This window comes from Diuraphis noxia, unplaced genomic scaffold, assembly GCF_037042655.1.
Source record: "Diuraphis noxia isolate RWA-SAM2 unplaced genomic scaffold, SU_Dnox_SAM2 contig0001, whole genome shotgun sequence".
Taxonomy (NCBI): Eukaryota; Metazoa; Arthropoda; class Insecta; order Hemiptera; family Aphididae; genus Diuraphis; species Diuraphis noxia.
The window spans coordinates 25,797,805-25,809,261 of NW_028301711.1; the positions used below are offsets into that span (position 1 = coordinate 25,797,805).

Below are 11,457 nucleotides of genomic sequence, written 5' to 3' on the forward strand. Positions count from 1 at the left end.
TTGTAAAATCATGAATTACATTTGTAAATCGTAGAGTATTATAAAATTTAATAACTTAGTAATATAACATAATGAACTGTGCTATTTCAAATTTTAAGACTAAAGTAATAATTGCTTAATGCTATCTTATTGTTTGTTGAATTTTAAATGTTTATTTTTTTGTATAGGTAATAATGTCATTAAAGAAAATACCTGCTTTTTTTTGTATCTTATTAATAATATGTTTTATGATGCTTAAATACGACATCTAACTAGTTATCAACGCGTTGCATAATTTTTAAATCGATTCCGAACTCGAGAAGTTCTTAAGTACTTATTTTAGAGTGGTGACATTCCCATTTGTTAAGCTTCAAAGTAGAGATAAGCTATATTATGATGTACACTTATGTAGTGTTGTAATTTGGTTTTATTATACAAATTGCATATTATTACTAGAGAGCATTTGTTATCATTAATTAGTTTATACTGAAAATTTTATAATATTTACCTGACTAAATGGTCTGTGTAATCTGATATCTGGTAAGTTTGTCGGTGTCGGAAAGTTTACCAATGACGATGATGGACTCGGACTTTGCGAATACGGCGAATGCTCCATCTGAAAATAATATCACAATATTAATCGCTTAATAAATAAAAATTCATCGACGTAGCCCAATACTAGTCGAAGACTGTTTAACATAATAATATTATATACGATATCACCAGAGCAAACCGCGATTTATATTATTGTATTTTATACGATGTTTATATTTCCTGTTAATATTTATTATTTTATTGTATTATCATCTTGTTAATTTTTAGTATTTTATTATTATTTATACTTACACCTGACACGAATATATTTGTTTAATATTATGTAAATTATGATTATGATGATGTGATGATGATTATGTAAATACCTACAGTAATTTTTATAAATTATCAATAGCCAAAAATTGCTCATAAAAATAAAGTAACAATGTATACATTTTAAAGATCTAAAAACACAGATAATAATCTCTGAAATTGAAATGTCCAAGATATAAAAAACAAATTGTAAAAAAAATAATTGTCTAAATAAGTAGGTGCAGAGAAAATAGTGCTGTACCTAACTATCATATAATAAGCAGCAATTCGCGTTATTTGCCCCTTGCACGGTCAAGTTTGCACGGTGTAAAATAGTATAATGGTAGTATGAAAAAAAAATACAGAACAAAATATAAGCATATCAACACTACATAGATGTGTGGTAGTTAAAATCTCAGTTTATGGTTTCATTGACTCGTAAATATATCATGTGCATTTTTTTCAGTGCTCTAATTCTAAAAACGGAAGTGATGATGTTTTTCAAGGTGTGTAAATATTTCAGGGTCATTATTTCTGGATCAGAATCTATAAACATGACATTTTATATATTGCCAACTGTGAGTTGTTAAGAGTTGTGGACCAATAGCAACCGACAAACTAATGAGGCAATATAAGAAAGTATAATATATTTAACTAATTTTTACCTCTTCTTTTATATTAAAATTAACTCTCTGTTGTTGCAAGATATTAAACATATTGTAACTCGATGAGAGTAATATAGATAGTTGTGTATTAACCTGAATAATATAATATTAATATATTATAATGTAAAAGAAATGCGGCTAATCGAAATTTTCTAAATAATTCTTGAAATGGTCAATTTGACGCTTATGCATCCGGTCATCAAATATTAATTTTTGATTTTCTTAACGAACTAGCTAAATATACATATACCTACAAAATTTTACTCAGTGGGTCTTTAATTAGAACTTAAATCAAGTGTACCAATCATAAAAAAACTCAAATTTATTATTTTTGACCTTATCAAACACTTCAATTCTTAATTAGTTTTTAATTTCTTAATTGTATTCAAAAGACTGTTTACACGACAATATTTACATTGATTATATTGTTTATTAATTACTTATGAATAATGCAAAATAGATATTATGCTGAACAACTAAAAACAGGTTTATTAAACTAAACATTCAAAATTCAAATATAAATTTAATTTGTTTCAACGCCGATAGGTGGTAATGGTATTACTATAATAATTACTATTGGAAAATTAGAACGTTAAGTAAATTAGGCTTTTTTATCTACTAGCATTAACTGCAATAAGGCGTTTGGGTAATATTTAAGACAATTCTAAATTTGAATAAAGATGAATTTGTTCCGTACAAATAATTATTTAAAAAAAATGTATATAATATATAGACTAAACAAATAATCAAGCGGAAATCATTTGACAGATTTTTTTCTTATCTAATTTTGAAACGTAGACGATAATGTCATTTTAGAGTATTAGTATATAACACTATCTTATTCATTACTCTTCAATTTTAAATTAGAATTTAAAAAAATATTTTAGTTATTAAAAACCTAGACTCTTCAATAAAAACAATCCGTTCTATACGAACGAAAAAAAACACAAAATATATTTCTAAAAATAATAGAAATTAGGTATAAATCATAAGTGAATTGTGAAAAAAGTATAAAAGTGGACATTAATACCTATTATAGTTAGAATTATTTGTTAATTCAATTACAACCAACAGTAGTTGAATGTAGTTTTAGAAAATAAATGAATTCCAAATTCAAATATCAAATATTATCACGAATTCATGTCTGATAACCTGCCTAGATGTATTGGAACTTTTTATCTAATTAAAGCAAGATAAACAATGATTTATGTGTTGCGAGTAATTTTATAAGACAGTTAAAATCTTCTATTTTGTTAAGTCTTAAATCATATAGTTATCAATTTTGTTAGTAAGTAACTTAAAAATGTCTTAAACTATTATAATATTAACTATTATTGTTGAATTGTACATTTAAGTAGGTCCCAAATATGTATAACTAATACATTTTATTTTATTTTATAATAGACACATTGTTACAAATTATTACATAAGCCGAGTATCTACTAGGTATATCTGCTAAAATATATTTAGATTGTGTCAAGCAAAAAATATTTTTATGACTTATATATAATATACCTAGGTATATATTAATAATTTTGACTTAATATTTATACAATTTTTTTAATTACTTATTTAAATGTTATTTCTTGTATAATTTTATTTTTATAGATAAAATGTGTTTTTATACCTCATAATATGTGAATTTAATCAATTATACGCATAACAATTTATTTTATTTTACAGTTATTATGTAGAGTTTTTTTTTTAACAAAATATGCAAATGTAATTATTTTATATACTAATATACTGAAAAATAAATTATAATGTTACTGTCAAAATATTTGACAACACAGACATAATTTACCAACAATATTTTGTCTTTGAATTAGCTCTAACATATTTATCACTCCAATAAAACAGTAAACTATTGATAATAATATTAACAAAAAAAAAAAATTAAAAAAAAAAAATTTATTGTCGTTAAGTACCTACTAATAAACAATTAAAAATCATTAGAAAACGCTTTTATACCTGAAAACATAATGTGATATCCGAAATGGTAAGCGCTGCTAAGAAAGTACAAACTTCTAAAAATTTTTTTGTTGCGATATAAAGAAACTTTATTTAAACTGAACGAAATTTATTTTTTTAAATGACATAAGTCTTTAATGCTTACCCCGATCATGACATTCTCAGATAGGAAATTAATTATTTTTACCAACGAATATTCATAAAATATATTTCGAATGGTAATATTAACGCGTTTGAAAAATATATATCGATTTTCAATAACTTTAACCGAAATTTTTTTATTCCTCTTTACCTTAGCGTGTGAATTACTACGTTGAAATGGTGAAGGCGGAGTAGGCGACGTCGGTGGCGACAACGGCTGCAGCGTGTAGCCGTTTCGGGATTTCCCGTCAGGGAAATCGCGATCGGATAAAAATTTAAATTAAAAAAAAAAAAATAATAATAATATCGCTAATCGTTATGAAAATATGATAACGTATCACTGCCGTGTGATTTTACGGTGTCCGTTTCGTCAGCGGTATTTTTCTTTTTAAAAAAAAATCCAAACAACGACAGTGCACCGTATGGTTCGCATGTGTAATTAATGATATAAACCGTCGGGTTGTTTTTATTATTATTTTTAATATTGTAAGTGTACAATATTGTGCGCACGGCCGGTCTGGCAACGAACGCGTGGTCACGTGTGGAGAACACGGAACGGCTGCAGTTGCACCGGGGACGGATATCAAACGCGTACTGAGTGCATAGCCGACGGCGGCATCGGTGGCGGCGGCGGCGGTGGTCGTGGTCGTCTCGTCGTCGCGTTATCACGAAACGCGCGCGCGGAAATGAGTCGTCGTAGTATAGTAAGCAGCTTCGGCGGCGGCGGCAACAGCAGCAGCAGTAGTAGTAGTAGTACTGTAGTAGTAGTACTGTAGTAGAGTACTGTTGTAGTAGTGGTAAGCAGTAAGTAGTGCGTGTGCGCGTAAAACGGGCGGCGGCGGCGGCGGCGGTTGTGTGCGAGCGAGACGGTCGACGAGCGGAAAAGCGCTCGTGGCGCGGCGATACGCAGACGAGAGCGGCGAGACGGAGAAGCAGACGGTGGACGGGCGGCGGCGGCGTCGACCACCACACCGGTCGCGACGACGTGAATACGATACACCGACGCACGCACGCGCAGTGCCGGTCCGTGACGACGACTCGCCCAGGCGTTATGCGCGCGCGAACCGAAACGGGGGGGCGGCCGTGTCGGAGTGTCCGCCGGCCAGTCCCACACCGTCGAGTCCACCCGCCCACAGGCCGCCGGCGCGCTCTCGCATTCGCCGCAGTCTCTGCGCGAGGTTTGCGCATTTCCGCCGCCGTCGCCGGTACTGAGGTGATCGGCGGCGGAAGCTGTCGACGCGCGACCGCCGTACTCCTGCTCCGCCGACACGCATTATAATATCGATACCAGGTATGCGGTATACACGCGTATGTGTGTGGCTGCAAATTAAATTTATTTTCCTTTTTTTTTTCGGGAACAAAATCCATCGATTTGGCGACGCGAAGAACACGACTTGCACGCGAACGCGAAATCTAAACTCGCGTGAGGGTGTAGTTGTTAATATTGTTTTCATGTATAATATTATTATCGAACTAAACACACGATATAATACAATAACAAATAGAGAGCGGATCTCAAGGTTATTATCTATTTAGACTGGCTTAATGCAACTTTACGAGGATGAAAAATGTGCATGGGCGGATAGGCAATTTTTGGCCTACCGGAAAATTTAAAAAAGGGACCATCACATGAAAAAAAATTTAATAATACATTTTATTAAAAGGCCCCATTACCGAAATACGAAGGGGGGCCACCGGGAAATGGCTGCTTGCCCGGTAGGCCTATCCGCCCATAAAAATATGTACGATTTATCCATTACAGAGTTCAAAAAAATTATTTTGAACATCATATTTAGTCTATTTTTCATATTTTAGAATATATTTTATTATTACTGTTCATATAAAATTATACATTTTGATAATTTCTCGAATTGATTTTTTTCCCAGCAACCGTTTTTTTCTTAGCCAAAAAAATAATTTGGCTTAAGAATGATTAAAATTAATAATCCCTCAATTAATAACATTTGTTATGGTTAAATAATTCATCTGTCACTAAAGGATTAGTGCATAGTGATGATTTACTCATATTGTTTTTATTGAACTATTTAAAAAAAAATCATGTTATAACTGCATATTAAAAATACAAGATTAAGGAATATTTAAAACATAATATTGGCATTATATTTTAAGCTTTTAGAAACTTAAAATCCGATTTTAAATTTTAATATAGGTATTATATACGAACATTGCTATAGTTAGCTTGCAGTCTATAATATAATATATTTTATTATAATTACATGTTATAACCCAACGCGATTATCGGTTATTTTATTAAGCAATAATTGAATAATATAATTTAGAAACTAAGAAGGTATACACCAACTTACTGAACTACCCATGTTTAATGCGTATATTATAATTATTTTAAAGAAACTAGTAATGTTAAATCATGAATGACGCAGGCTATGTATAGCCGTGACGAGACGTTGAAGCAAAACGTTTCCGAGAATTCGAGAGCACTATTCACAACGTGCACTGCAGCTATGTAAATTATGTGTACCTGCGTCCTGCAGCCTGTTGCCGTTGTGTAACGTCGAATATAGCAAAACGTATGTTTCGTAGGAACTTATATATAATAATATATACCCTCACGGCCTCACATACACACACACTGCACACTTTTTATAACATTAATATATTATTATACATATACCTACATATATATATATATATATATATATATATATATATGTGTGTGTGTGTGTGTGTATATATTATGTACCTACGATATTTACGTGCCTGCATTTAAGTTTTTTTATTTACGGGCTTGTAATTATTATTATTTGGCTGGTAAGCAATGTGTAATGTTGCAAATAACAATTTATTAATGATTTGTTTCATTTACGCAGCCTTCAAGGAGAACAATAATTATTATGATTCAATCAATAATATTGTCCTAATAATTGTGCGTTTCGCAATTTGTACAGTGATTTTTGTACACATTGTGAATGGTACAATGTTGCTATACAAAGATATCTAGATTGTACAAGATACACAATATAATTATTCGCGATGTGCCATAGGCGCACATAGGGGGGTGCTTGGGGGTGCTTAGCACTCCCAGGTTTAAAATTAGCACCGCATAAACTATTTAAAATATTTATTACATAGTCATATCTTTTGAAATATTATTATATAAATCTGTTTATGTATATCAGGATATTTTGAAAATATCAACAGTTAGTTTATCAGCAGAAATGATGGTTTTAATTAATAGTCTACCAGCCAGCTTTATATATGAAGGCATGAAAAATCAATGTTATAAAAGTTCGTTTCCAAATGTCTGTAAGCTATTGGGAATAACAATTCCAATTTCTTCGTCAACGTGTGAACGCTCCTTCTCAGCTATGCGTAGATTGAAAAACTTGTTACGCACAATATGGGCCAAGAAAGATAGAAAGATTTACCAAGCTATCTACGCTTAGCATTGAGAGTGATCTTACCAATAAAATAGAAGGGGAAATTTTGTTTGTGCAAACATTTGCAATATCAAACAGAAAATTAAATCTTGTCTTACATTAATAATTAATGATTACATGTTATTATAACTTGTAATATAATTACAAAATATTTATTTTTATTTTTAATAAAATTTATAATTATTGCAATGCAATTATTATAGGATTAGGGTGGTGTAGTGGGGGGCTTCGCTCCCCACGGGTCTGTGTACTATAAATTATTTCAGCACCCCCTAAATTCACACACTATGTGCGCCTATGCGATGTGCACAATAATCATTGTACACATGTATTATTGTGATATAAAACAAAATACGTGAAACTGTAATAACAGTATTAATATTATTATCTCTTATCAGTGGCACCCACAGGTTTTCCACGCACCAGTGCAGTTATAACTATAGGACCCCAAATTTATTTGTTTGCATATTTGGCACTGCCAACTCTTTACGCTTTATTCAACGATCTAAATATTCAGATGGACCAGATGAATAGTTATGTATTTATAGTGTCTGATTAAGAGACCAGAGTGGGGCCCCCGAATGTATGTAGACCCCGGGACCTACGAGAAACCAGTGCAATCGCATCACTTGGCACCCTACGTGGGCGCGACTACTACTCTTATGAGTTCTATTTCCAAACTTTTGTGCAATCTAACATATTATAGCTATCACTCTGGTTTCAAACAGCCACCATTTAAGGTATTATTAGGCAGAAAAGCACAACTTGGCTTCACTTCTAGTGCCCTCCCTGAGAATATACTCGAACACTAAATTCTGAGAATGATTTAGAACAAACAGTGTCTTCATTAGAGCTAATTATGAATTATGAATTAACCGAAACAACCTAACCGAAAGAAGTGAAGATATTATTTTAGAGCTGGCCTTTGACTGCGAGTGAACGTACAATCAAGTGAACTAATTTGTTACAGAAATGACTATTGTTTTTAATTTTGAATACAATGATCAATAATGATGTACATCAAACTACAGTGCTATTCTGAGCAATTTTCCATTTTATATTTAAGGCTCAATTTTTGTCGGTTTACAAATTAAAGTTTAAAAACAAAGCTTGATAGATTTCTAAATCTTGAATGTTTTTAAAAAGTCACCTATAATAAGTTTTAACAACAAAACATAATCTTGAGAAAGCCTCAACAAAAATGTTATAATATTATTTTTTACCTATATTTTTTGTTTAAATAAAAAAAACTTAGCTTGAATGCGTACATTTATAGAATTTTAAATTGAATGTTTTCTTCATGTTTTGAATTTTTTAGAATATATTTTCTAAATTAAATTTTAACGTGTGTAACAAATACATAGGTATAATAGATAATATATTATATGTTTTTTAGTGTATTAAATATCTATTAGAATACTTTTGACCTAAGTATATATAAGAAGTTACTGATGAACTCTCCGGGTAACTTAGTGAATAAATGTCAAATATAAGCAGTATAATAAAATTACCTACCTATATAATTATTAAAATTTTTATTTGGTAATTAATTGAAATAATGTTCTTGACGCATTCGGAATTAGTTTACATTGAAAGTGTATTTATAAAGTTCATAATAATTATTCATACATGACTAATAACAAACTACAAATATTATATGAATAATAAATTGGTACGTATGTTAAAAAAAAAATCCAATTGTTAAAATACAAAAATCTATCGGCAATCATACCTTCAACCTACATCTCATTAATTGTATGGATTTAATTCAACTATATAACTTTTTGATATAGTATAGTAAATGTTATTTTCACATTCAATTATTTTAAGTATTTTAATTACAGAGTTTTTTAACGGTGTAAATAGGTACATAAATTTATCGTAGCCTGTAGGTATTTGAGTATTTCACTATCTAGTAGTATGTATTATATATTTCTATTATATATTCAATACATTTATCAAAAATGTAAAGCTAAATTAATTTATTTTAAACGTTTAATTTCTGTATGACAAAGCCACGCAGCAGTGACAATGTGTCACAACTACGTTATTTTACTAGGACACTGAGCTGATGATCGAAATGCTGTGTAACCACATTTGTTTTCAGTGTTCCACAACGTTTTAATAAAGAGTAAAATATGTTTCTGACTGCTAATTAATTAATTATAGTATTATATTATTTTCTGTTTCCAGTTTTCTACATAATTGAATATTAAATACATAAACGTGGCATTATAATGTATATAGTACTTATACTATACATTAACAACAAATACTATAAATTATAAATTACTTATATTATAAATATTATAATGTAATATGTATCGAATTTATAGATTTAATAATCAAATAAACTTTACTTATATACCTATAGTAGTACAGGTATACCTACGTATTTATTACAGTTGTAAATATTTTCACACATAAACTTCTTTTGAAGGCATGTGATCTTTAAATTTACAAGAATTCAGCCAAGCTATATCATACGCCTTCACAAAATCCAAATGTTCCAATCCAAATGTCTATGTAAAATAAACAAATCCCATGTTTTAAAATAATTTACTCCATAAAGATATCTTCGTTAAATAAATAAATTTAAAAAAAAAAAAAACATTTATATATAAATTCTGCTTAGATCTATCTAACCGCTGTAATACCCTAATAATATCAAAAAACATTTTAAACGGAAATTGTGTCATAAGTCGTGACTTTTTAGTATGACGATAAAAAAAATGATAACGCAAGGTCGTAAGGATAATCGTCGAAATCTACTACAAATTACAATCGATTATCATTGATCTATATTAATGAAAAATGAAAACGAAGCTCATAGATTTTATATTATCTGTGTTTTAATTTTATATAATATACTTATACATATATTTTATATTGACACGCTCAGATTCGACGTCAATTTTTGGAGTAATAAAAATGCTTTCTTATTCAACTTCTATAATAGATTTTCTGTTGTAGAAAAGTGAATTTAATTGATACTAAGCAAGGTCAAAAGGTGATTTTTTTAATAATTATTCGGAAAAAAATGGGATTTTTTACGCAAAATCAATTTTGTTTGGTACTAAGACGAACATAAGACGAGTTTAAGATTATGAGTAACCGTTGATTGGCCTCCTCATGATTTTTATTTAAGTGGTAACAATACTGATGTTTTTAATCTCGTTGTAGCCGATAGAAGTTTATATGTTAGTCGTGATTGATTAATATTGTGTAAAAATGGGTTCATTGCAGATATCGGCGATGGCATTGTACACTCTTGAACGCATATGCATATGTCAATTATTATAACTCTTTACAAAATACATTTCACACCATACAAATTTTACGGCAACTTGTTTTGACAAAATTAAGGTTCGTTTCTATAGATCATACTTAACTGTACACTGTACTTTAGTAAGTTTTTGATTGAACAAAATAAATAGGTATTTTCAAATTTCAATTACAGTTGAAAATTATATTATATCATTTTTTAAAAGATTTTCATACAATCTGTAGATATTTTTCTAATTTCTACTGAATTCAAATATTTTTCAGAGTTAAAATTAGACAACGTTTTAATTACCCACAATTTAGTCAAAACTTTAAGTCTTTTAAGATTTAATTGATGTTAAAAACTACGACTACAAATCCAATTGAGATTTACTGTGAAGAACTTGAAAGTTTGGATAATGAAACTGGAGCTAAGATGCCATCAGAAACAGTTACTAAAAGAACTTTTCGAAATCACTGATAAAAAAAAAATTTAAAAGAGCCCAGACATTTAGGTGACTGTACAATTGAAGGTAAGACGAAAAATAGCGTGCATCCGAATTGCATGTCAAAAAAAAAAACATAAATTGGGATGTCCGAATTGCATGCCATCTCTTGAAAGGTTCTGTCCGAATTACATGCCACCTCATCGAGGGGTTTGTCCGAATTGCATGCCATCAGATTATCAGGTTAATGGATTATTATTTATTATACACTTATTATATTAGGTATAACTTAAACTTTTTTTAAAACTTTTCTAATTTAACTTACCTTTCCACTGAAAGAACGGGCTTTTATTATATTTAGTTTATTTTCAATAAATAATAATATAATGCTATTTAATTTGGAATGGAATGATTCGCAAGCATTAGTCGTTCGCATCGTAGAATTAGAAAATTCAGCCCAAATAGACGGTGGAAATAAACTGTCAGACATTACATAAGTTTCCAAGAAATAGTCACAAAATTATAAATAAATAAATAATATAGTTCAAAATAAAACTAAAGTTTAAAATATTTCAATCTAGAAATTAACCAGTTGTAACAACCATATCACAGAGCGTTTCTATACATGCGGTTTTTTTTAAATTAGAAAAGTTCAAAAAAAAGTTTAAGTTATACCTAATAGAATAAGTGTATAATAAACTATTGCTGATACACGGCATGCAATTC

At 29.9% G+C, this 11,457-nt stretch overlaps 1 protein-coding gene across 2 annotated transcripts in view; it reads right to left on the bottom strand.

The window, feature by feature from the left end:
- LOC107173558 (uncharacterized) overlaps positions 1–4,330 on the bottom strand; it is a 142,674-nt gene extending 138,344 nt beyond the window's left edge. Inside the window, exons 1-2 of one of the 2 annotated variants that reach the window (XM_089216256.1) lie at positions 3,754–4,330; positions 488–595 (exon numbers count right to left, since the gene is read on the bottom strand). In XM_089216256.1, the coding sequence (XP_089072382.1) occupies positions 488–595 (108 nt within the window). In that variant the 5' untranslated portion in view covers positions 3,754–4,330. The remainder of the gene's footprint in view (positions 1–487; positions 596–3,753) is intronic. The other variant, XM_015524142.2, reaches the window with a different exon arrangement.
- Positions 4,331–11,457: the final 7,127 nt, after the last annotated feature.